General features: G+C 43.9%; 1 protein-coding gene across 2 annotated transcripts in view; it reads left to right on the top strand.

The window, feature by feature from the left end:
• The first annotated feature begins 1,174 nt into the window (after positions 1 to 1,174).
• SYNPO2 (synaptopodin 2) overlaps positions 1,175 to 22,770 on the top strand; it is a 456,083-nt gene continuing 434,487 nt past the window's right edge. The window contains exon 1 of one of the 2 annotated variants that reach the window (XM_029609362.1): positions 1,175 to 1,366. In XM_029609362.1, coding sequence (XP_029465222.1) covers positions 1,262 to 1,366 — 105 coding nt within the window. In that variant the 5' untranslated portion in view covers positions 1,175 to 1,261. The remainder of the gene's footprint in view (positions 1,367 to 22,770) is intronic. The other variant, XM_029611766.1, reaches the window with a different exon arrangement.

Here is a 22,770-nt window from a genome sequence, read left to right as displayed (position 1 = left end):
ACAAGAGACCACTGTTCTGTTCGTACGTCTCACGTTGAATGTGAAAGTGGCCCCTAACCCCCTACACTAATACCTAAACCTCACCTCAAGTTACTAGGTGGGCCTCCCATAGGGATACAAATACCTATCTAGGGAGGAGACACTATAGCAACGTTCTCTCTCTCTCTCTCTCTCTCTCTCACCCTCACCACAGTATACTGGCAATGTAGCCCAAATTGGGCTAATTTGCAATACACATGCTTATTAGCATAAGGTACACCCCTTTTTGGTATCCAATGCAATATTGGAAAATGAGGCCCCTATAGTGCTAAGCAGGTTACAATACATAAAATTCATAAGAAGTCAAAATATACACTTCCAAAATAATAAAATTAACAAATAAAAACTAAAAAAGCAGAGCAAATAGTATTCACAATTGTGAATGACCAAACACAAAAACAAATAGGCTTTCACTTGTTTTTGGAAAATCAATATATTAGTGGTCAAACATAAAGCAGTAGGGAGTGAATTCCAAACAATAGGACCTATTACATTAAAAAAAACCTGAATTCTTGTTTCCTTCAAATGGGCATCTTTGCTGGATGGAACCCTTAACAAAACCATATCTTGCAATCGAAGGGTACGAACTGGAGAATTATTGCTTCCAGGCTGCCCATAAAAAAGAACAAATGACGAGCTGTCTCGTTCAAACCAAACCCACTTTTGCTCATTGATGCTCTTTTTCTGAAGCTTTTCTCCCTTTTGTCATTAGAGGCAGCCTTAGAGCTATTGAGGACTCAGGTGAAAGTGCACGTTGCCTAGGTACAGATCCTGGCAGAAGCCACCCATCTGCCCTTGCAGTTGGGTCCTCGGTAGAGTTCGCTGTTTTATGAACTGAAGGGCCATCCGGGATGGGCGATGTTAGGCACATGCTCAGCAGAGCCTGCCAAAAGCTCCTGGAGGCTCTGCAGTGACCGGTCAGATGATGCCAGCCCCTCCTGCTGCCCTGGGAGGGCACCTGTTCCAGGCCCCTTCGCCGGCTGCACTAGGGACGGAGCTCAGCTCTGATCTGAAGAGCGCGCGAAGTGGATGCACAGAAACGCGCGCTGCGCTCGCCCTTCCCCGGGAGGAGTGCGGCGCGTGACGCGGCGGTGGGCCGGGCTCGGCGGCGGCGGCTCCTGCACTCCCTCGCCCGGCGGAGCGCAGTCGGGACTGGAGGTGCCGAGCAGCGCACGCGGCTGGGAGAAACCTGCCTCTGCCCCTGCCCACCCCCCGGCCCAAAATGGGCACCGGCCACTACATCTGCATCACCATGAGCGGAGGGGCGCCCTGGGGCTTCCGGCTGCAGGGCGGCAAGGAGCGGAAGCAGCCCCTGCACGTTTCCAAGGTAGGAGAGAGGGGCAGGCTGAGCAGCACCGGAGCTGGCGGTGCGGACGCTGCTGGCCCGTCCGAGAGCGTTAAACATGTGCGCTAGGCTGCGCTGCCCCCTTCTCTTTGGGGCAGAATCAGGTGTGCGAGGCTTTACTGGATTTACCCTCTCCAGTACCTCGACCTGACCCGCAGATAAACTTTCCCGGGGGCAAGACGAGCACTTCCTGCTGATTGAACTTCAGGGCTGGGGGGGAGTACAGGGGGAACTTGTTTGCCGGCTGAAAAGTCGTTGAGGCTTTACAGATTAGCTTGCGCGTGTGTCTGAATAACTCTCTCTGCATCTGGCTGAGAAAGTTGTGAGTGAGGAGGACCCCCCTTCCCATCGCAGGATGGATTGTAGTTAAGAAGCAGACTGATGGAGCTTGGAGTCAGGTCCTTATCCGCTGCATTCCTTCTTTATAACAAACTCCAGCCTCCTTCCTCCTGCTGTATGTTATGGCACTCACTGGCTTCTGCTCTGCTTCTCACAAGCAGGGAATGTTGCACTCTTTGAACAATTCTTTTCTTCTCAAAACCTTTCTGCTCCCACTAAAATGCAGTTTTGTGAGCTGCCTAGGGCGGGTGGGGGCCTTTGCAGCGGTGGAATCCTGCCACCTAGTGCAAGACAGCGAGTGTTTGTGGACTGTGAGTCCTGCCAGTGCTGTCGCATCCTGCCAGGTGTGAGCTTACTGCGTGACAGGTGATGCACAGGCACAGGGAGCCCCAGCCTTTCCACGGGCTTCGCTACAGATTCCGAAGTGCACATGTGCTGTCCATATTCAACAAAGAACCAGCCAACTCCAGACCAGTTCCAAGGAAAACACTGGCAGCTATCATAAAAAGGACCTCTTGCATACTTGGAAGGGAGGAGAATGATCTGGATTTTACTAATGTTTTTTGTATGGTACGGTACTACATGAAAAGTGGCTTTACAAATTAAGGAGAGGATTAAGGAAAAGATTTGAAAGTGGGTTAGAAACTGACTAGTGGAGAGACTACAAGGGGCTCACAAGCTAATCGGAAGTGCTTGGACTGTTGTCATTAAATTTTTTTTCTTTCAATGATGTAGAGGAAAGAATAAGCATTCCTACCATGTCTACAGATGATACCAATCTGTTGTATTGTATTTTTATTATATACTGACATTTGATCTCCAGTGAGATATCACACCGGTTTACATTCAGGTACTGGAGGTATTTCCCTATCCCCAAAGAGCTTACAATCTAAGTTTTTTATACCTGGGACAATGGAGGGTAAAGTGACTTGCCCAAGCTCACAAGGAGCGACAGCAGGACTTAAACGCTGGTCTCCTGATTCATAGTCCACTGCTCTAACCACTAGGCTATTCCTGCCAGGATCCATTGAGTGAACAGAAGTACTTGGATGCCCCAAACTTATATACTACTAACAACAGAAAAAGACCTGCCAACCATAGGCCTGCTTGTAAAATATCAGTCCTTCAACTAGCAGCAATTGTCTTCCTCCGTAGTGCTCCCTCATCATCTGAAGATAAGCATACCTGATCCCCAGCACCAGCCCTGGACCTGTCAGTAGGCAGCCATTATACCTGTGCCTGGGGCAGCAGGCTGCTTAAGGTTTGCTGCCTTCTGCTACCCTGCAACAGAGCTTTATTGGAGGTGGTTAGAAGTACTAAAAATGCCCTGGGATAGTGAAATCCTAAATCCATCCCTGCCGAGTGCACTCCCTTCCAATGGCAAACCGCAAAGATGTATTTGGAACATCTAGCCTTCTAGGTCCCCTGTGTAGACCACCAGATAAACCCAGCTACTTGAGCACATGTATTTTCATGAGGAATTCTAGTTAGTACTGTCCTTGCATCTAACAGACAGACCCTGCTGCTAGTTTGATTCTAGACCCCTGGATAGCCTATGAGTTATTACTGTCCTTGCATCTAACAGACAGACCCTGCTGCTAGTTTGATTCTAGACCCCTGGATAGCCTATGAGTTATTACTGTCCTTGCATCTAACAGACAGACCCTGCTGCTAGTTTGATTCTAGACCCCTGGATAGCCTATGAGTTATTACTGTCCTTGCATCTAACAGACAGACCCTGCTGCTAGTTTGATTCTAGACCCCTGGATAGCCTATGAGTTATTACTGTCCTTGCATCTAACAGACAGACCCTGCTGCTAGTTTGATTCTAGACCCCTGGATAGCCTATGAGTTATTACTGTCCTTGCATCTAACAGACAGACCCTGCTGCTAGTTTGATTCTAGACCCCTGGATAGCCTATGAGTTATTACTGTCCTTGCATCTAACAGACAGACCCTGCTGCTAGTTTGATTCTAGACCCCTGGATAGCCTATGAGTTATTACTGTACTTGTGTCTAACAGACAGACCCTGCTGCTAGTTTGATTCTAGACCCCTGGATAGCCTATGAGTTATTACTGTCCTTGCGTCTAACAGACAGACCCTGCTGCTAGTTTGATTCTAGACCCCTGGATAGTCTATGAGTTATTACTGTACTTGTGTCTAACAGACAGACCCTGCTGCTAGTTTGATTCTAGACCCCTGGATAGCCTATGAGTTATTACTGTACTTGTGTCTAACAGACAGACCCGGCTGCTAGTTTGATTCTAGACCCCTGGATAGCCTATGAGTTATTACTGTCCTTGCATCTAACAGACAGACCCTGCTGCTAGTTTGATTCTAGACCCCTGGATAGCCTATGAGTTATTACTGTCCTTGCATCTAACAGACAGACCCTGCTGCTAGTTTGATTCTAGACCCCTGGATAGCCTATGAGTTATTACTGTCCTTGCATCTAACAGACAGACCCTGCTGCTAGTTTGATTCTAGACCCCTGGATAGCCTATGAGTTATTACTGTCCTTGCATCTAACAGACAGACCCTGCTGCTAGTTTGATTCTAGACCCCTGGATAGCCTATGAGTTATTACTGTACTTGTGTCTAACAGACAGACCCTGCTGCTAGTTTGATTCTAGACCCCTGGATAGCCTATGAGTTATTACTGTCCTTGCGTCTAACAGACAGACCCTGCTGCTAGTTTGATTCTAGACCCCTGGATAGTCTATGAGTTATTACTGTACTTGTGTCTAACAGACAGACCCTGCTGCTAGTTTGATTCTAGACCCCTGGATAGCCTATGAGTTATTACTGTACTTGTGTCTAACAGACAGACCCGGCTGCTAGTTTGATTCTAGACCCCTGGATAGCCTATGAGTTATTACTGTCCTTGCATCTAACAGACAGACCCTGCTGCTAGTTTGATTCTAGACCCCTGGATAGCCTATGAGTTATTACTGTCCTTGCATCTAACAGACAGACCCTGCTGCTAGTTTGATTCTAGACCCCTGGATAGCCTATGAGTTATTACTGTCCTTGCATCTAACAGACAGACCCTGCTGCTAGTTTGATTCTAGACCCCTGGATAGCCTATGAGTTATTACTGTCCTTGCATCTAACAGACAGACCCTGCTGCTAGTTTGATTCTAGACCCCTGGATAGCCTATGAGTTATTACTGTCCTTGCATCTAACAGACAGACCCTGCTGCTAGTTTGATTCTAGACCCCTGGATAGCCTATGAGTTATTACTGTACTTGCGTCTAACAGACAGACCCTGCTACTAGTTTGATTCTAGACCCCTGGATAGCCTATGAGTTATTACTGTCCTTGCATCTAACAGACAGACCCTGCTGCTAGTTTGATTCTAGACCCCTGGATAGCCTATGAGTTATTACTGTACTTGTGTCTAACAGACATACCCTGCTGCTAGTTTGATTATAGGCCCCTGGATAGCCTATGAGTTATTACTGTCCTTGCATCTAACAGACAGACCCTGCTGCTAGTTTGATTTTAGACCTCCCTGGATAGCCTATGAGTTATTACTGTACTTGTGTTTAACAGACAGACCCTGCTGCTAGTTTGATTTTAGACCTCCCTGGATAGCCTATGAGTTATTACTGTACTTGCGTCTAACAGACAGACCCTGCTGCTAGTTTGATTCTAGGCCCCTGGATAGCCTATGAGTTATTACTGTACTTGTTTCTAACAGACAGACCCTGCTGCTAGTTTGATTCTAGACCCCTGGATAGCCTATGAGTTATTACTGTCCTTGCATCTAACAGACAGACCCTGCTGCTAGTTTGATTCTAGACCCCTGGATAGCCTATGAGTTATTACTGTCCTTGCATCTAACAGACAGACCCTGCTGCTAGTTTGATTCTAGACCCCTGGATAGCCTATGAGTTATTACTGTCCTTGCATCTAACAGACAGACCCTGCTGCTAGTTTGATTCTAGACCCCTGGATAGCCTATGAGTTATTACTGTCCTTGCGTCTAACAGACAGACCCTGCTGCTAGTTTGATTCTAGACCCCTGGATAGCCTATGAGTTATTACTGTCCTTGCATCTAACAGACAGACCCTGCTGCTAGTTTGATTCTAGACCCCTGGATAGCCTATGAGTTATTACTGTACTTGTGTCTAACAGACATACCCTGCTGTTAGTTTGATTCTAGGCCCCTGGATAGCCTATGAGTTATTACTGTACTTGTGTCTAACAGACAGACCCTGCTGCTAGTTTGATTCTAGACCCCTGGATAGCCTATGAGTTATTACTGTACTTGTGTCTAACAGACAGACCCTGCTACTAGTTTGATTCTAGACCCCTGGATAGCCTATGAGTTATTACTGTCCTTGCATCTAACAGACAGACCCTGCTGCTAGTTTGATTCTAGACCCCTGGATAGCCTATGAGTTATTACTGTACTTGTGTCTAACAGACATACCCTGCTGCTAGTTTGATTATAGGCCCCTGGATAGCCTATGAGTTATTACTGTCCTTGCATCTAACAGACAGACCCTGCTGCTAGTTTGATTTTAGACCTCCCTGGATAGCCTATGAGTTATTACTGTACTTGTGTTTAACAGACAGACCCTGCTGCTAGTTTGATTTTAGACCTCCCTGGATAGCCTATGAGTTATTACTGTACTTGTGTCTAACAGACAGACCCTGCTGCTAGTTTGATTCTAGGCCCCTGGATAGCCTATGAGTTATTACTGTACTTGTGTCTAACAGACATACCCTGCTGCTAGTTTGATTCTAGGCCCCTGGATAACCTATGAGTTATTACTGTACTTGTGTCTAACAGACAGACCCTGCTGCTAGTTTGATTCTAGGCCCCTGGATAGCCTATGAGTTATTACTGTACTTGTGTCTAACAGACAGACCCTGCTGCTAGTTTGATTCTAGGCCCCTGGATAGCCTATGAGTTATTACTGTACTTGTGTCTCACAGAGAGACCCTGCTGCTAGTTTGATTCTAGGCCCCTGGATAGTCTATGAGTTATTACTGTACTTGTGTCTCACAGAGAGACCCTGCTGCTAGTTTGATTCTAGGCCCCTGGATAGCCTATGAGTTATTACTGTACTTGTGTCTAACAGACAGACCCTGCTGTTAGTTTGATTCTAGGCCCCTGGATAGCCTATGAGTTATTACTGTACTTGTGTCTAACAGACAGACCCTGCTGCTAGTTTGATTCTAGGCCTCTGGATAGCCTATGAGTTATTACTGTACTTGTGTCTAACAGACAGACCCTGCTGCTAGTTTGATTCTAGGCCCCTGGATAGCCTATGAGTTATTACTGTACTTGTGTCTAACAGACAGACCCTGCTGCTAGTTTGATTCTAGACCCCTGGATAGCCTATGAGTTATTACTGTACTTGTGTCTAACAGACAGACCCTGCTGCTAGTTTGATTCTAGGCCCCTGGATAGCCTATGAGTTATTACTGTACTTGTGTCTAACAGACATACCCTGCTGCTAGTTTGATTCTAGGCCCCTGGATAGCCTATGAGTTATTACTGTACTTGTGTCTAACAGACAGACCCTGCTGCTAGTTTGATTCTAGGCCCCTGGATAGCCTATGAGTTATTACTGTACTTGTGTCTAACAGACAGACCCTGCTGCTAGTTTGATTCTAGGCCCTGGATAGCCTATGAGTTATTACTGTACTTGTGTCTAACAGACAGACCCTGCTGCTAGTTTGATTCTAGGCCCCTGGATAACCTATGAGTTATTACTGTACTTGTGTTTAACAGACAGACCCTGCTGCTAGTTTGATTTTAGACCTCCCTGGATAGCCTATGAGTTATTACTGTACTTGTGTCTAACAGACAGACCCTGCTGCTAGTTTGATTCTGGGCCCATGAATAGCCTATGAGTTATTACTTTTCTTGTGCCTAACAGATAGACCCTGCTGCTAGTTTGATTCTAGGCCCCCTGGATAACCTATGAATTATTACTGTGTATGCAATTAAAATTCATAACTACCAGTACAATGCCAAAGCCCTATTCTCCTATGTAGCTGACCTCACTAAAACCATCACCCCCCCCCCCCCCCCCAATCTCCGATGAGGATTCCAAAATCAAATGCGAGGAGGTTGCCCACTGCTTCAATGATCAAATTTCAAAACTCCTGCAACACTTTCCCCATCAACCGCCCATACAAACTCTCTCCCAAAAACCCTAACACCACCCTAGACCCACTTGAGACCACCTCTTCTTCCGAAATTGATACTATTCTAAAGAAAATGAACCCCTCATCACACCCATCCGACACAATCCCCACCAAATCTCTCTTAACGATCCCATACGCTATAGCCAAACCCTTAGCCGAGATCATCAACTGTTCACTCAATCTTGATAAAGTCCCGGATTCCTTAAAACAGGCTATAGTCAAACTATCCTAAAAAAAAACCCAACCTCGACCCTTCTGATTCAGCAAACTATCGGCTCATCTCAAACCTTCCCTTCCTGGCAAAAATCATGGAAAAAGTTGTTAACACCCAACTCACAGACCACTTTGAAAATCACAATATCTTATTCCCCTCCCAATTTGGCTTCCGTAAATTCTTCAGTACGGGAGGAGGAGGAGGACCGGAAGGCTTATCTGTGTACTGCTCCCAGCATCCCCTGGGAGAGGAGTTCAGAAGTCACCGCAAGCGATCCAGGGATTGATGTCCACAGCCCCAGCTTCCAGAGGTCCTGCACCCTTTGTAGTAGAGGAGGACCGGAAGCGCGCACCATTAGGCGCGCGAATCACAAACCCTTCCGTTAACTGAGTGAAGATTAATATATAGGTGGTTAAAGAGAATTGGTAAGTATAGTTTTCAGAAATTTTTGGGCTTATAAAAGTTTGGTGAAAGGTGAAATTAAGGGATATATTCTTTAGAGTTTGTGTGTGTCTGATAATAAGCAAGCCAGAGATAGTTAATTCTAGTGTCTGTCTTTCCCACCCACTCAACCCTTGATTTTTAGGCATGAGACACTTTCTGATTAAAAATCAATCAGGGTCTTCTCTAAATCATACTATTGTACCAGCTCTTATTGAAAGTTTAATCATCTCCTTGTAGGACACTAGCTGATTAATTAGTAAATTCACCTGTAAATTTAAAGTACTCTCATTCCAACTCCCTTAGTATCCTAAACTTAACTAGGAACTCAATAAAACTAAGATGAAGACAGCAATCCCGCAGCAAGAGGGGGGCTTTCCAGTCTTTTGCATTGAGTGTCACATGTATGATTTTTTTACCCGCCGGTGAGAGATTGTATGTGTGCACTCGGTGCAAAGAGCTCCTGGCTCTCAGGGAACGAGTCCGATCTCTGGAGGCTAGAGTAGCAGACTTGGAGGAGCTGAGGCAGACAGAGAGGTATATAGATGAGACCTTCAGGGACATAGTAGCCAAGTCCCAAATCCAGTCTGGCAGCCCCAGTGCTGCCTTGGATCAGAAAGGTCTCTCAGTAGGAGAACATCACCCTGGTGTAGCAGGAAGTGATCCTGTAGCAAGGACCTGCTCACCAGGTGATGTATTGTCCTCTCACACTGAGGACAAGTCTCCCAGGGCTACTGCCCAGGAGGGAAGGGTTAGGTCGGCCATCATAGTTGGTGATTCGATTATTAGAAATGTAGATAGCAGGGTGGCTGTTGGACGTGAGGATCGCCTGGTAACTTGCCTACCTGGTGCGAAGGTGGCGGACCTCACGCATCACCTAGATAGGATTATAGACAGTGCTGGGGAGGAGCCGGCTGTTGTGGTACATGTGGGCACCAACGACATAGGAAAATGTGGGAGAGAGGTACTGGAAGCCAAATTTAGGATTTTAGGTAGGAAGCTGAAATCCAGAACCTCCAGGGTGGCATTCTCTGAAATGCTCCCTGTTCCATGTGCAGGTCCCCAGAGGCAGACAGAGCTCCAGAGTTTCAATGCGTGGATGAGACGATGGTGCAGGGAAGAGGGATTCAGCTTTATTAGGAACTGGGGAAACTTTTGGGGAAAGGGGAGACTTTTCCGAAAGGATTGGCTCCCCTTTAACCAGAATGGAACCAGACTGCTGGCGCTAACCTTTAAAAAGGAGATAGAGCAGCTTTTAAACTAGAACAAAGGGGAAAGCAGACAGTCACTAAGCAGTGCATGATTCGGAGAAATGTATCCTTGATGGAAACTAATGAAACAGGAGAGTTAGGGCATCCCAACAGAGAGGTTCCATTAAAAGCAAGCATAGTCCATATGCCTACATGTAAAAAATCACCGAAGCTAATGATTTCCAAATTATCCCTAACAACTGAAAAGCATGTTCTTAATACAAATAAAAAACATACATTGAAATGTCTGTATGCCAATGCCAGAAGTCTAAGAAGTAAGATGGGAGAGTTAGAGTGTTTAGCAGCAAATGATGAGATTGACATAATTGGCATCACAGAGACTTGGTGGAAGGAGGATAACAAATGGGACAGTGCTATATCAGGCTACAAATTATATCGCAATGATAGGGAGGATCAACTTGGTGGGGCTGTGGCACTTTATGTCCGGGAGGGTATAGAGTCCAACAGGCTAAAGATCATACAAGAGACTAAATGCTCAGTAGAATCTAAATGGGTAGAAATCCCATGTGTGTTGGGTAAGAGATAGTGATAGGAGTATACTACCGTCCACCTGGACAAAATGGTCAGACAGATGATGAAATGCTAGGATAAATCAGGGAAGCTAACCAATTTGGCAGTGCAATAATAATGGGAGATTTCAATTACCCCAATATTGACTGGGTAAATGTAACATCAGGACTTGCTAGAGACATAAAGTTCCTGGATGTAATAAATGATTGCTTCATGGAGCAATTGGTTCAGGAACCTACAAGAGAGGGAGCTATTTTAGATTTAATTTTTAGTGGAACACAGGATTTGGTGAGAGAGGTAACGGTGGTGGGGCCACTTGGCAACAGTGATCATAACATGATCAAATTTAAACTAATAACTGGAAGGGTCGACAACAAGTAAATCTACAGCTCTATCACTAAATATTCAAAAGGGAAACTTTGATAAAATGAGGAAAATAGAAAAAAACTGAAAGGTGCAGCTGCAAAGGTTAAAAGTGTTCAACAGGCTTGGACATTGTTTAAAAATACAATCCTAGAGGCGCAGTCCATATGTATTCCACGCATTAAGAAAGGTGGAAGGAAGGAAAAACAATTACCATCGTGGTTAAAAGGTGAGCTGAAAGAGGCTATTTTAGCCAAAAAAATCCTTCAAAAATTGGAAAAAGGATCCATCTGAAGAAAATAGGATAAAACATAAGCATTGTCAAGTTAAGTGTAAAACATTGATAAGACAGGCGAAGAGAGATTTTGAATTGAAGTTGGCCACAGAAGCAAAAACTCATAATAAAAACTTTTTAAAATATATCCGAAGCAAGAAACCTGTGAGGGAGTCAGTTGGACCATTAGATGACAGAGGGGTTAAAGGGGCTCTTAGGGAAGATAAGGCCATTGCAGAAAGACTAAATGAATTCTTTGCTTTCATGTTTACTAATGAGGATGTTGGGGAGATACCAGTTCCGGAGATGGTTTTCAGGGGTGATGAGTCAGACGAATTGAACTAAATCACTGTGAACCTGGAAGATGTAGTAGGCCAGATTGACAAACTAAAGAGTAGCAAATCACCTGGACTGGATGGTATGCATCCTAGGATACTGAAGGAACTAAAAAATGAAATTTCTGATCTATTAGTTAAAATTTGTAACCTATCATTAAAATTATCCATTGTACCTGAAGACTGGAGGGTGGCCAATGTAACCCCAATATTTAAAAAAGGCTCCAGGGGCGATCCGGGTAACTATAGACCAGTGAGCCTAACGTCAATGCTGGGAAAAATAATGGAAACTATTCTCAAGATCAAAATCGTAGAACATATAGAAAGACATGGTTTAATGGAACACAGCCAACATGGATTTACCCAAGGGAAGTCTTGACCAACAAATCTGCTTCATTTTTGTGAAGGGGTTAATAAACATGTGGATAAAGGTGAACCGGTAGATGTAGCGAATTTGGATTTTCAGAAGGCGTTTGACAAAGTCCCTCATGAGAGGCTTCTACGAAAACTAAAAAGTTATGGGATAGAAGGCGATGTTCTTTCGTGGATTACATACTGGTTAAAAGACAGGAAACAGAGAGTAGGATTAAATGGTCAATTTTCTCAGTGGAAAAGAGTAAAGAGTGGAGTGCCTCAGGGATCTGTACTTGGACCGGTGCTTTTCAATATATATATAAATGATCTGGAAAGGAATACAATGAGTGAGGTTATCAAATCTGCGGATGATACAAAATTATTCAAAGTAGTTAAATCACAAGTGGATTATGATACATTACAGGCAGACCTTGCAAGACTGGAAGATTGGGCCTCCAAATGGCAGATGAAATTTAATGTGGACAAGTGCAAGGTGTTGCATATAGGGAAAAATAACCCTTGCTGTAGTTACACAATGTTAGATTCCATATTAGGAGCTACCACCCAGGAAAAAGATCTAGGCATCATAGTGGATAATATTTTAAAATCGTCGGCTCAGTGTGCTGCAACAGTCAAAAAAGCAAACAATGTTAGGAATTATTAGGAAGGGAATGGTTAATAAAATGGAAACTGTCATAATGCCTCTATATCGCTCCATGGTGAGACTGCACCTGGAATACTGTGTACAATTCTGGTCGCCGCATCTCAAAAAAGATATAGTTGCAATGGAGGAGGAACAGAGAAGGGCAACCAAAATGATAAAGGGGATGGAACAGCTCCCCTATGAGGAAAGGCTGAAGAGGTTAGTCCTGTTCAGCTTGGAGAAGAGACGGCTGAGGGGGGATATGATAGAGGTCTTTAAGATCATGAGAGGTCTTGAACGAGTAGATGTGAATCAGTTATTTACACTTTCGAATAATAGAAAGACTAGGGGGCACTCCATGAAGTTAGTATGGGGCACATTTAAGACTAATCAGAGAAAATTCATTTTCACTCAACGCACAATAAAGCTCTAGAATTTGTTGCCAGAGAATGTGGTTAGTGCAGTTAGTGTATCTGGGTTCAAAAAAGGTTTGGATAAGTTCTTGGAGGAGAAGTCCATTAACGGCTATTAATCCAATTTACTTAGGGAATAGCCACTGCTATTAATTGCATCAGTGGCATGGGATCTTCTTAATGTTTGGGTAATTGCCAGGTTCTTGTGGCCTGGTTTGGCCTCTGTTGGAAACAGGATGCTTGGCTTGATGGACCCTTGGTCTGACCCAGCATGGCAATTTCTTATGTTCTTATGTTCTTATCTCCGTCACAGACTCCCTCCTCAAAGGACTAGACCATGGCCACTCCTACATTCTCTTGTTTCACATCTCTTCTGCCTTCGACACATAAGCCATAACATCCTAATTAACCGTCTCACAGAAATCGGCATGACAGGAACAGCCCTGCACTGGTTTAAATCTTATCTTGAGAATAGACACTACAAAGTTAGAATAGGAAACACAGAATCCACACCCATGAAACTCACACAAGGTGTCTCACAAGGATCCTCCCTATCATCCACCCTTTTCAACATCTACCTGCTACCCCTTTGCCAACTGCTCTCTGATCTAGGCCTCACACACTTTTTTTACGCAGACGATTTCCAAATACTCATCCCCATCACTGAATCCCTATCCAAATTCCTCAAGACATGGGATAAGTGCCTTACCGCAATAAACCACCTCCTCAAAAACCTTCATCTTGCCCTAAACACATCTAAAACCGAACTCCTCATCATTTCTGCCCACCACAACATAGTGCCCTCCCCCGACAGCAACCCCCTTCCCTCTTCAATATCCTTTTCGCAAAATGTACGAGACCTTGGCGTCACTATTGACAACCAACTAAACCTAAAAAAATTCATCAACTCAACCATAAAAGAGTGCTACTTTAAACTCCATGTCCTCAAAAAACTGAAACCCCTCCTCCACTTCAATGATTTCCGTACAGTCCTTCAGGCCACCATTTTTTCCAAAATTGACTACTGTAACTCACTACTCCTAGGCCTCCCCGCCACAACGATCAAACCACTCCAAATGCTGCAAAATGCTTCTGCCAGAATTCTAACCAACACCCACAAAAAAGACCATATCACCCCCATCCTTAAAGAACTCCACTGGCTCCCAATATCCTTCAGAATTCTCTACAAGAATCTGTCAATCATACACAAAATCCTAACCAACTGTAATATACACTGGCTAAACGATTCCATTCGCCAGCATACCTCCAACTGACCCATTAGATCAGCCTACAAAGGAATCCTACACACACCCTCTCCTATGATAACACACCTCAATTCCATGAAAGAACGAGCCCTATTAATTGCAGGACCCTCTATCTGGAACTCCATGCCTCCCGACCTCCATCAAGAGCAATGTACCCAGAAATTCAAGAAAAAACTAAAGACCTGACTCTTTAAACAGGCATTCCCAGAATAGCGCTTATCTCACCCCTTCACATCTTCTCAGTACCCCTCAGGCAATTAGATACCACCTCCCAGGTCTTACCTTGCAACTATAAATGTTTCACCCTTTATCCCCACAAGTACCTGAATGTAAACCGATGTGATATCTCAGATCGAATGTTGGCATATAAAAATAAAAATAAATAGAATAAGTGTAAATCTCCCCCAGTTATGAAACCATTCAAGACACCCCTATGAAAAGAATCCATAGCCCCTCCCTCCACCCATTTAACTCTTGTAATGCCTCAACTGGCTCTACGAAAACTGCATTAGCGTTCTTTATAATTGGTTTTTTCTTTACTGTACATATTGTTATTGTCTCATGTTAAGTTCCGCAGTAATTCTATATTGTATATTTTCTCTTATTATCATGTTCCGTTGATATCTCTTCCTTCACATTACCCTCCCTATGTTCCATGTATATCTTTAAGTTCCTTGTAAATCGATATGATGTACCTACGAATACCGGTATATAAAAGATTTAAATAAATAAATAAAATAAATTGTGTCTAACAGGCAGACCCTGCTGCTAGTTTGATTCTAGACCACTGGATAACCTATGAGTTATTACTATACTTGCGCCTAACAGACAGACCCTGCTACTAGTTTGATTCTAGGCCCCCTTGATAGCCTATGAGTTATTACTGTCCTTGCGTCTAACAGACAGACCCTGCTGCTAGTTTGATTCTAGACCACTGGATAACCTATGAGTTATTACTATACTTGTGCCTAACAGACAGACCCTGCTACTAGTTTGATTCTAGGCCCCCTTGATAGCCTATGAGTTATTACTGTCCTTGCGTCTAACAGACAGACCCTGCTGCTAGTTTGATTCTAGACCACTGGATAACCTATGAGTTATTACTATACTTGCGCCTAACAGACAGACCCTGCTACTAGTTTGATTCTAGGCCCCCTTGATAGCCTATGAGTTATTACTGTCCTTGCGTCTAACAGACAGACCCTGCTGCTAGTATGATTCTAGACCCCTGGATAGCCTATGAGTTATTACTGTACTTGTGTCTAACAGACAGACCCTGCTGCTAGTTTGATTCTAGACCCCTGGATAGTCTATGAGTTATTACTGTACTTGTATCTAACAGACAGACCCTGCTGCTAGTTTGATTCTAGACCCCTGGATAGCCTATGAGTTATTACTGTACTTGTGTCTAACAGACAGACCCTGCTGCTAGTTTGATTCTAGGCCCCTGGATAGTCTATGAGTTATTACTGTACTTGTGTCTAACAGACAGACCCTGCTGCTAGTTTGATTCTAGGCCCCTGGATTGCCTATGAGTTATTACTGTACTTGTTTCTAACAGACAGACCCTGCTGCTAGTTTGATTCTAGGCCCCTGGATAGCCAATGAGTTATTACTGTACTTGTGTCTAACAGACAGACCCTGCTGCTAGTTTGATTCTAGGCCCTTGGATAGCCTATGAGTTATTACTGTACTTGCGTCTAACAGACAGACCCTGCTGCTAGTTTGATTCTAGACCTCTGGATAGCCTATGAGTTATTACTGTCCTTGCATCTAACAGACAGACCCTGCTACTAGTTTGATTCTAGGCCCCCTGGATAGCCTATGAGTTATTACTGTCCTTGCGTCTAACAGACAGACCCTGCTGCTAGTTTGATTCTAGACCACTGGATAACCTATGAGTTATTACTATACTTGTGCCTAACAGACAGACCCTGCTACTAGTTTGATTCTAGGCCCCCTTGATAGCCTATGAGTTATTACTGTCCTTGCGTCTAACAGACAGACCCTGCTGCTAGTTTGATTCTAGACCACTGGATAACCTATGAGTTATTACTATACTTGCGCCTAACAGACAGACCCTGCTACTAGTTTGATTCTAGGCCCCCTTGATAGCCTATGAGTTATTACTGTCCTTGCGTCTAACAGACAGACCCTGCTGCTAGTATGATTCTAGACCCCTGGATAGCCTATGAGTTATTACTGTACTTGTGTCTAACAGACAGACCCTGCTGCTAGTTTGATTCTAGGCCCCTGGATAGTCTATGAGTTATTACTGTACTTGTGTCTAACAGACAGACCCTGCTGCTAGTTTGATTCTAGGCCCCTGGATTGCCTATGAGTTATTACTGTACTTGTTTCTAACAGACAGACCCTGCTGCTAGTTTGATTCTAGGCCCCTGGATAGCCAATGAGTTATTACTGTACTTGTGTCTAACAGACAGACCCTGCTGCTAGTTTGATTCTAGGCCCTTGGATAGCCTATGAGTTATTACTGTACTTGCGTCTAACAGACAGACCCTGCTGCTAGTTTGATTCTAGACCTCTGGATAGCCTATGAGTTATTACTGTACTTGTGTCTAACAGACAGACCCTGCTGCTAGTTTGATTATAGGCCCTGGATAGCCTATGAGTTATTACTGTACTTGTGTCTAACAGACAGACCCTGCTGCTAGTTTGATTCTAGGCCCCTGGATAGCCTATGAGTTATTACTGTACTTGCATCTAACAGACAGACCCTGCTGCTAGTTTGATTCTAGGCCTCTGGATAGCCTATGAGTTATTACTGTACTTGCGTGTAACAGACAGACCCTGCTGCTAGTTTGATTCTAGGCCCCTGGATAGCCTATGAGTTATTACTGTACTTGTGTCTAACAGACAGACCCTGCTGCTAGTTTGATTCTAGGCCTCTGGATAGCCTATGAGTTATTACTGTACTTGTGTCTAACAGACAGACCCTGCTGCTAGTTTGATTCTAGGCCTCTGGATAGCCTATGAGTTATTACTGTACTTGTGTCTAACAGACAGACCCTGCTGCTAGTTTGATTCTAGACCCCTGGATAGCCTATGAGTTATTACTGTACTTGCGTCTAACAGACAGACCCTGCTGCTAGTTTGATTCTAGGCCTCTGGATAGCCTATGAGTTATTACTGTACTTGCGTGTAACAGACAGACCCTGCTGCTAGTTTGATTCTAGGCCTCTGGATAGCCTATGAGTTATTACTGTACTTGTGTCTAACAGACATACCCTGCTGCTAGTTTGATTCTAGGCCCCTGGATAGCCTATGAGTTATTACTGTACTTGTGTCTAACAGACAGACCCTGCTGCTAGTTTGATTCTTTTTTTTCAATTTATTCTTTATTAGTTTTTTCAATGAGACAATCATAGAAAGGATCATACATATTGTATATCACATATCCAATATCAACGATAATTATTAAAGTAAAAATATCTAATTATGTGATATCAAACATAATTGGGGGAGAACATTCCAAACAGTTTTCAAAGGAAATCTAGTATCTAATGGTCCCTCCTTTCTTAGAGGGTAAATCAGATTACAGAGTACAATAATTGAGAAGGAGATATACTTCTAATTCTAACAGACAGACCCTGCTGCTAGTTTGATTCTAGACCCCTGGATAGGGTATGAGTTATTACTGTACTTGTGTCTAACAGACAGACCCTGCTGCTAGTTTGATTCTAGACCCCTGGATAGGGTATGAGTTATTACTGTACTTGTGTCTAACAGACAGACCCTGCTGCTAGTTTGATTCTAGACCCCTGGATAGGGTATGAGTTATTGCCGCATTTGTGGCCTGCCAGACAAATCCAGCTGCTTCTCTAATTCTATAATCACAACTTAAATCCATTTCCTGCGCTCTTCTCCCTGTCAGTTTACCCATTTTCTTCTCAGTGCCTACTCTTTCATGCCCTTTTCATTTCTCCTTATTCTCCGCAGGATGATATCCAACTAGACAATCTTAGCTCAGGAGCATAAAGCTAATATCCAAGTCTTTTCTAATATTTTCTATAACTTCAGCTCCAAGTAATCTTCTAGGTGGATTAGGATGAGTTGTGTCCCCAGCCCTGGCCAACATAAAGAATGGAAGACCAGATTCAGAAGGTAATTTTCAAAGGAATTAAGTGCATAAAAGTAGCATATATTGTAGCAATTTTCAAAAGCCCATTTATGTGCATAAAACCTTTTCACAATTCAACCCTATGGATTGAATTTTCAAAGGACTTATGCGCATAAAAGTAGTAAATTTCCAAAAGCATATTTACATACTTAAATACGTTTGAAAATTACCTCCTCAGGTATCAAACCTGTTGGGTTGATGTTATGGCTGCTTGTTTTTTCTGCTTGACGGCCTCCACTGATTACAGCATGATGAGTGGGTGATTGCACATTACTGCCTGAGATGTTTTCACTGGTGGATAAGAAGATTGGGGGGAATTTCCTCAAGCTTGGATTTCTGGATTATTGTTGAATCCTTTATGACTGTTATTTTTCTTCAGGATCATCACTGTGGCTAAGGGTGGTTGCACTCTTTTTGTTTTATTATAATAGGGGTTATATATATTTGTTGTGTGGGTTTATATTGAGTGTTGTGGGGGTCTTTTGTTAATTTTTATTAATGATTTTCTTGATTTTTGTATTAATTTAAGAACATTTTTTTGTATTTTTGGTTATTTATTTTGAAGTTTTTGAAATTAAATTTGTGATATGCTTAATATGCAGAATGAAACATTTCTTTGATAATATATTACATTATTTCATATATTTATTGACGTTTTTGTGTTTCCATTGTTACACTGCAGACAGAGTTTGACTTCTTGCTTTCCTTTTTGTCTGCATGTTTCCGGTTCTGATTTGAGAGTGTGTCTCTATTCTGCACGTGACCAAGTTGTGGTGTCTGTGTCGGGATCTATAGCAATCAAGGACTAGGGGGCACGCCACGAAATTATCAAGTAACACATTTAAAACAAATCAGAGAAAATTCTTTTTCACTCAACGCACAATTAAGGTCTGGATGTCATTGCTGGAGGATGTGGTTAGTGCAGTTAGTGTACCTGAGTTTTAAAACGGTTTGGATAAGTTCAAGGAGAAGAAGTCCATTACCTGCTATTAATCAAGCTGACATAGGATCAGATTTTAAAACCTGCACGCGGCCGCAGATTTGTTCGCGCAACCCAGCGTGAACAAATCTACGCCCAGTTTTATAACATGCGTGCACAGCCATGTGCATGGTATAAAATCCAGAGTCGGCATGCGCAAGGGGGTGCACAATTGTGCAACTTGTGCGCGCCGAGCCACGCAGCCTGCCTTCGATCCTCCGAGGCCGCTTCGAAATCGGAACGGCCTTGGAGGGAACTTTCCTACCGCCCCCCAGCCCTACCTAGAACCCCCCCCCCTTACCTTTGTTGAAGAAGTTACGCCTGCCTCCTGGCAGGCGTAACTAACACTCGCCGGCCAACAGCCGGCCCGTGATTCTGGGCACAGCGGCAAATGGCAAATGTCATTGAGTCCTTGGTGTTGCTGCTGTTACATTATGATAGTTCTTCTGTATAGAAATCCTGAGTGTCTTTTTCGTAGGGTTTGTGTCACTTCACCATATGTCTGGCAGTGGAAGATGTATGTGCTGCTGTTACTGAAGTGACATCAGAATTTGAAAATGTTTTTACTTGTATGGTGAGTGTATGGTGAGCTGTAAGGAGACACATGCAAGCTCCATTGTTGGGGGAATTTCCGTGGATGCACAGAGTTACAGAACTGGAGGTGCAGGGTTTATATGGAGCCCTGCCTACCAACATTCAGGGTTTATATGGAGCCCTGCCTACCAACATTCAAGAAAAAACTTAAGACCTGGCTTTTCCGCCAAGCCTTCTCAGATACCCATGACACACAATAGTCGACAGAACTTCCTTTAGGAGCAATGGATTTCCATTTTACCCCTAAGCCCAGAATAAGAGCCTCCTGACTGCTCTGTTTATTCTAATAATTTCTCCGCTATCTCTAGCCTTTCCTTCCTTCCAGCAGTCTATGCCTCCAAGTTTAATTTCCCTGTTAAATGTAACTTTGCTTTTTCATGTTCAACCTTTTGTTTTTGGTTACTGTTCTTGGTTCAGTTCCCCTATTCGATGTGAACCGACCTGATATGGTCTCCACCATGAAGGTCGGTATAGAAAAGTGTTAAATAAATAAATAAATAAACAAATAAATTAAGAGAAACATCCAAGCTCCATTGTTGGGGGAATTTCTGGGGATGCGCAGTGAGTTACAGAACTGGAGGTGCAGGATTTATATTAAGGGAAACCTCCAAGCTCCATTGTTGGGGAATTTCTGTGGATGCGCAGTGAGTTACAGAACTGGAGGTGCAGGGTTTATATTAAGGGAAACATCCAAGCTCCATTGTTGGGGGAATTTCTGTGGATGCACAGTGAGTTACAGAACTGGAGGTGCAGGGTTTATATTAAGGGAAACCTCCAAGCTCCATTGTTGGGGAATTTCTGTGGATGCGCAGTGAGTTACAGAACTGGAGGTGCAGGGTTTATATTAAGGGAAACATCCAAGCTCCATTGTTGGGGGAATTTCTGTGGATGCACAGTGAGTTACAGAACTGGAGGTGCAGGGTTTATATTAAGGGAAACATCCAAGCTCCATTGTTGGGGAATTTCTGGGGATGCGCAGTGAGTTACAGAACTGGAGGTGCAGGGTTTATATTAAGGGAAACATCCAAGCTCCATTGTTGGGGGAATTTCTGGGGATGCGCAGTGAGTTACAGAACTGGAGGTGCAGGATTTATATTAAGGGAAACATCCAAGCTCCATTGTTGGGGGAATTTCTGTGGATGCACAGTGAGTTACAGAACTGGAGGTGCAGGATTTATATTAAGGGAAACATCCAAGCTCCATTGTTGGGGAATTTCTGGGGATGCGCAGTGAGTTACAGAACTGGAGGTGCAGGGTTTATATTAAGGGAAACATCCAAGCTCCATTGTTGGGAGAATTTCTGGGGATGCGCAGTGAGTTACAGAACTGGAGGTGCAGGATTTATATTAAGGGAAACATCCAAGCTCCATTGTTGGGGAGAATTTCTGTGGATGCAGTAGTGAGTTACAGAACTGGAGGTGCAGGGTTTATATTAAGGGAAACATCCAAGCTCCATTGTTGGGGGAATTTCTGTGGATGCGCAGTGAGTTACAGAACTGGAGGTGCAGGGTTTATATTAAGGGAAACATCCAAGCTCCATTGTTGGGGAATTTCTGTGGATGCGCAGTGAGTTACAGAACTGGAGGTGCAGGGTTTATATTAAGGGAAACATCCAAGCTCCATTGTTGGGGGAATTTCTGAGGATGCGCAGTGAGTTACAGAACTGGAGGTGCAGGGTTTATATTAAGGGAAACATCCAAGCTCCATTGTTGGGGGAATTTCTGTGGATGCGCAGTGAGTTACAGAACTGGAGGTGCAGGGTTTATATTAAGGGAAGCATCCAAGCTCCATTGTTGGGGGAATTTCTGTGGATGCGCAGTGAGTTACAGAACTGGAGGTGCAGGGTTTATATTAAGGGAAACATCCAAGCTCCATTGCTGGGGAATTTCTGTGGATGCGCAGTGAGTTACAGAACTGGAGGTGCAGGGTTTATATTAAGGGAAACATCCAAGCTCCATTGTTGGGGGAATTTCTGTGGATGCGCAGTGAGTTACAGAACTGGAGGCTGCAGGGTTTATATTAAGGGAAACATCCAAGCTCCATTGCTGGGGGAATTTCTGTGGATGCTGCAGTGAGTTACAGAACTGAGGTGCAAGGGTTTTATATTAAGGGAAACATCCAAGCTCCATTGTTGGGGGGGAATTTCTGTGGATGCTGCAGTGAGTTAAAGAACTGGAGGTGCAGGGTTTATATTAAGGGAAACATCCAAGCTCCATTGTTGGGGGAATTTCTGAGGGATGCAGCAGTGAGTTTACAGAACTGGAGGTGCAGGGTTTATATTAAGGGAAGCATCCAAGCTCCATTGCTTGGGGGAATTTCTGGATGGTGCAGCAGTGGAGTTACAGAACTGGAGGTGCAGGTTTATATTAAGGGAAGCATCCAAGCTCCATTGCTGGGGGAATTTCTGTGGATGCAGAGTGAGTTACAGAACTGGAGGTGCAGGGTTTATATTAAGGGAAAGCATCCAAGCTCCATTGTTGGGGGAATTTCTGTGGATGCAGCAGTGAGTTACAGAACTGGAGGTGCAGGGTTTATATTAAGGGAAAACATCCAAGCTCACATTGTTGGGGGAATTTCCTGTGGATGCGCAGTGAGTTACAGAACGGGATGTGCAGGGTTTATATTAAGGGAAACATCCAGCTCCATTGTTGGGGGGAATTTCTGTGGATGCGCAGTGAGTTACAGAACTGGAGGTGCAGGGGTTTATATTAAGGGAAAACATCCAAGCCTCCATTGTTGGGGGAATTTCTGTGGATTGCGCAGTGAGTTACAGAACTGGAGGTGCAGGGTTTATATTAAGGGAAACATCCAAGCTCCATTGTTGGGGGAATTTCTGTGGATGCATGCGTTAGTGAGTTACAGAACTGGAGGTGCGGGGTTTATATTAAGGGAAACATCCAAGCTCCATTGTTGGGGGAATTTCTGTGGATGCACAGTGAGTTACAGAACTGGAGGTGCAGGGTTTATATTAAGGGAAACATCCAAGCTCCATTGTTGGGGGAATTTCTGTGGATGCACAGTGAGTTACAGAACTGGAGGTGCAGGGTTTATATTAAGGGAACATCCAAGCTCCATTGT

This window comes from Rhinatrema bivittatum, chromosome 1 (genome assembly GCF_901001135.1).
Source record: "Rhinatrema bivittatum chromosome 1, aRhiBiv1.1, whole genome shotgun sequence".
In the NCBI taxonomy this organism is placed as follows: Eukaryota; Metazoa; Chordata; class Amphibia; order Gymnophiona; family Rhinatrematidae; genus Rhinatrema; species Rhinatrema bivittatum.
This window is presented reverse-complemented; position numbering and strand designations above follow the sequence as displayed.